The sequence below is a fragment of the Lotus japonicus genome, chromosome 5, assembly GCF_012489685.1.
Source record: "Lotus japonicus ecotype B-129 chromosome 5, LjGifu_v1.2".
Classification (NCBI taxonomy): Eukaryota; Viridiplantae; Streptophyta; class Magnoliopsida; order Fabales; family Fabaceae; genus Lotus; species Lotus japonicus.
In genome coordinates, this window is record NC_080045.1 from 20175920 (window position 1) to 20180684 (window position 4765).

Here is a 4765-nt window from a genome sequence, read left to right on the forward strand (position 1 = left end):
TTTTTTAATTTATAGTATTTTCAGATTCAAGTATTTTTCCTCCTGCAAAAAAAAAAAAGATTCAAGTATTTTTCCAAGACATGTATCTCATATTTACTATCTTATATTTTCCAAAAGTTGTGTTGTTTCCAAGTATGTCCATAGTACCGAGAGATTTCTTATGCATCTAAAAATACCCATGTACTAGTCCATTTTCTATGAAGCCATGAATTCCAAAACAAGTGAGTTTTTTTTTGAATGTCTTGAGTCTTTCTATCTTGTTTTTCCTTCAAAAGAGTAAGAAAGAAATTTCGCATCTGTGAGGAGATTAATGTTTTATTATAACAAAGTTCTATGTTACATTGCTCCACAAAGTCAGAAATACAGAAGTACAGAACAAAAGACCACACTTAGACATGATTAAAAACACACACATGTAGCTAGTCATGCTTTTATTCTAACACAGACAGACACATCATAGTCTACTAAATCAGGATATCAAGCCAATACAATGTCCACCAATGCCACTGGCAGGGCTTTGCAGAAAGAAAAGGACAGTACTATAACATATAATGAGAGCCAAGGATGGATTTCCTAAGCACCATAGCCAAGAATGAGTTGCCTTCAAACGAGATGTAGAACTGAACTTGTCACAGTAAACACATGAAACTGCAACAGAACTTCTCCATCAAGTCGAAGAAAGGACGGGTTTGATGCAAACATATTTCACCAATTTGCATCAATCCCACTTGTGTCCTTTCCGATCAGACTTTAAGGTTGAAGCAGCTTCCTGCTGCTCCAACCCATTTTGTGGGCATAATGATACCATGCCCACCATCGATCATGTCCGCCAGAGAGTGGTGGATGGCAGATCCAAGATGATTGACAGCGAAGCTGTCAAGACCCCCCAGTGAATACATGCTGGTCACCTCTGACCCTGAGATGTTTGGACTGCTTCCATTTGTCTCCTTTGATGAGTTTAAAGTTCCAACTTCAGATTGCAAGACTTCAGAACTCTGAGAGGCACTGGACTGCATATGTCGGCCAAGGCCACCAGTTTTCTTATGCAGTTCACTTCCACTTTTACCATTTCCATCAGAAGAGTTTCTTGTGTTCAAGAACCGACCACCACATCCCCTTGGCCGGCGCATTGCATGTAGATGGCGCGATTCGTGCATATATGGCTGCATAACAAACACCAAAACTTCAATAGGTGTAAAAGGGGCAAATGGAAAAAAAAAATACTATTTCAAAAGTAGTCAAACATTGTCATCAGGGGGGTAAATGTAAGTAATTTTTCTTTTAACTGAATAAAGGAGTAGCATGTTGATGTTTTTCAGCACAATCTTTGGTTGTAATAAAAGTTCAATACTTGATCTTGGAGACTTGAACATAAGTTGCCTTTTTAATTCCAACTTACCTGTCTCATATCTTATCCTCATATCATTTCTATTTGACACAACACAAGAATAGATTAAGAATTTAAGATCATTAGTCCCTATTTGATGTCTCATTTCCTGTCCCACCAATTGCAATATTCCATATCATTTTAAAACTACTCATACTCATTTTTTTTAATTAACAGGGTGCAATGTGATAGGTGGAACAGGGAGGGGTACTCCGAACCGGGACACAGGATTTCTGTCCAAAAGAATAAAAGTGAATTGCTATGGAATGCACAAAGTGCTCTTCCTCCAGTGTCTCTTGTCATGTTTTTAGAAGCAATCATGACTATGAAGCCTGACAATGATAGTGTAACACTTTCCACATAAGTTTGGTCAAAACATTCTATTACAACTACATTGTTTCAAGGTTACACTATACTTATTATTTATCATGGCAAAATGTTTGAGAAACCTGTATGAGGGTTCATACCTTGCTACGTTTGATCAATTTATTTTCTTGCACAGCTTTTGCACGTGATTGCCTGCGTCTGATAATGCCATGGTACTGCTTAGCATTCACGTAAATCGGTCCATCGTCAGTTGACAAGTTAAGTGGAAGCATCATACGTCCCTAATTTATTAAACATGGATACATAAATGAGTTCATAAACACAGGGAATAATTTACAGCAGAAAAACAAATTCACTTTAGGCATATTGATACACTATGATTTACATAGACTGAGAAAATGGTTGAGGTAAAAACAAACCGGAATTTGAGGTCCATAAGCTGAGAAGAGCCCGTAAAATTGATCCATGTAAGGATATTTTGCACAGATCTAGCAAGGAAAGGGCACCAAGCATAATGAATTAATGTGCAGCAGAAATAAAATACTAAAACATCAAAGAGATTGTTGTGTGAGAAGCTTTACCATAGGCTGATTGAACCCGAGCTCGAAACGGTTACGCGGCTCAGCAACGGTGACTGATGGCTGCAGTGATAAGGTTGCCTCAAGGTTTTGTGCTTCACCTGACATTTTACAATCATCTGAAGAGGAAATGTCAGAATGGTCAGAGGGTGGAAAGTTCTAGTATCCAATGTAGCAAAGTTTCTCACTTCAAAAAAATTGATAAAAGATCTTTTGTTTGATGCAGCAGAATAATCATCATAAGAGATCATTTTCAAGTTTTTTTTTTGAGGTAGCTAGTTAGTTTATCTGCCTAAACCCTCTTTGTTCTTTTGTTGTTATGGCAGAATACATAACTTCATGACAATTACTGATTATATGTACAAGAGATTGGAGGGGATCCATAATTGAACTTAACTTACACAATGATAATTTTTTAATTTGCTGTCTCCCACAACCTAGAATTTATAGTAGGCAAATTGTATCATTTACATATTTCATTATTGTAAGTCATATCAGATAGGACTAAGATCATCTCGGATCTCATGTCAAATGACAATGACAGTGTTATATGAAACTTTGTGTATATTTCGATCTTCATAAATATAAAGAGAAATAAACACAATTTAAAAATGATCCTGATCCCCTCAGATGATATGAATCTCTAAAAAATTATAGCAGAAGGATGATTTAGGCCTAACTCTACCGCAAAAAGGAAGCTGAATAGCTAGGTTTTCTCTACCATATATAAGGACTATTTTGGTTATCTCTAGTCAATGTGAGACCTTAACACACCCCCTCACGGTGAAGCCTAATAAAAAGGTAGTATTTGAGATATCAATCAATAATGTACAATCACAACTATTTCAAAAACTCTGGCATAAACAAGAGTAGATAGCTATGGAACTCTAACAGAGACATCCACCGAAAATTACATTACATTTAAGTACCTGAAAAGATAGTAAACTGGGTTGTAAGTCCTTTATCAAACAATTGCTCAGCTCCTCGTACTGAGTTCTTATTGGCAGCAAAGTGGTCCACGTAGTTGGAAAACTCCAATGAAAAGGGTTTGATCTGACCACAAGAGTCTCCATAAACTGATTGAGACCCCCACCATGGTGCTGAAGTCACAGATGACAACTGTCCAACAGAACTGTGGCCCATTCCTTCATGTTCTTTCAGATAAACAGTTTGCATCGCCATGTCTAGGGATTAGGCTCCAAAATGCTCCAAAACAAAGGACTAATTGTTACACCAAGTTAAAAAACTAAACTGCTTCCTGTAGCAAACATTGAAAAGTAGTTAGTTACCAACAGAAGTAAAAAATAATAAGACTCGGTTAAAAAGAAAATAATTCGTAGATACATTGCATGCAGTTATTCAACAGACATCCAGAATGAGAAATGATGAAAAAGAGAAAATAATGGATGTAATATATGATGATGTGATAAGAAGAGATGTAAAAAGAAAAATAGGGGTGTCTGTTGGGTGGCTGTCCGTTGGGTGGCTGCACTGTCTGGTTGTCTAATAGCATTAAAAAATGTTTAATTCATAGTTATGAAGATCGCTGATAACCATGGCTCTACCTCAAGACTTTTATCCAGTCTTCAGCATGAACATCAAGAGAGACTAGCTGAAAATTAAAGCATAAAAGATAAAAAAACAGAAAATCATCAATACAAAGCTTGAATTTACATAACTTATCACTAAAAACTCAAGAAAAACAAGTTAAAGTGGTTATTACAGAAAGTCCTAGCCATAAGGACTTGAACTTTATAATGCTCCTAAAATGGAGCATGAAAGGGAGAAGAGAAAAAGAAGAAACAGAACTAAAGAAAGGGAGAAGAGGACTCACTTGTCAGAGTGAGTGGTAAAAGCACGGGAATGAATAGCAGCATCGGTTTCTACAAAGAAGAAGAAGAAGATAAATCCCCATTAGGCTGGAGTCATGTCGGTACTAAAATATGAAGGAAATGCACAAATCCACACACTTATACACACAAACAGAGGAATCAACAAACAAAGAGAGTTATTGTCAAAAAACAACAAACAAAGAGAGTGTGGAATAGGGAGAAGAAAGGAATTAGCGTACAAGCGTAATGGAAGTTGGAGCCAAAACCACCAATGAACTTTGGCATTCATTGATCATATGGAACTCAACCATCCTTTTAGTACTATGTTATTCTATTTTTTATTTGTAAACTCACTCTAACTCAATGCTCTTCCTTCCATACTCTACACCATTTAGTGATTCAACATTTGTCACTAATTTTTTGAATAATTAATAATACATTGTTTTAAGAATACGGACAAAATAGAGTGAATGGTGAAATTGATGTATGAGTATAAAAGTTTTTATCACTAGAAAAAGAAAATATACTCATAAATACTTAATGTGTAGTATAAAAAGTCGGTCAAGTTAGTCTCTACGCTCAGATTTGGTCAACTACACATTAACTTGATTGACGTTTTACTCATTCAGAATTTTCGAATG

The 4765-nt window shown here is 36.1% G+C and overlaps 1 protein-coding gene across 1 annotated transcript; it reads right to left on the reverse strand.

Annotated features, from left to right (window-relative positions):
- Positions 1-297: 297 nt before the first annotated feature.
- On the reverse strand, positions 298-4469 carry LOC130718522 (nuclear transcription factor Y subunit A-10-like). Its single transcript, XM_057569121.1, has 8 exons — positions 4364-4469; positions 4127-4175; positions 3858-3904; positions 3222-3550; positions 2296-2411; positions 2134-2202; positions 1855-1995; positions 298-1163 (listed from the first exon to the last, which is right to left on the reverse strand). Exons 4-8 carry the CDS (start codon positions 3472-3474, stop codon positions 744-746), a joined length of 999 nt encoding a protein of 332 aa, XP_057425104.1. The 5' UTR covers positions 3475-3550; positions 3858-3904; positions 4127-4175; positions 4364-4469; the 3' UTR covers positions 298-743.
- Positions 4470-4765: the final 296 nt, after the last annotated feature.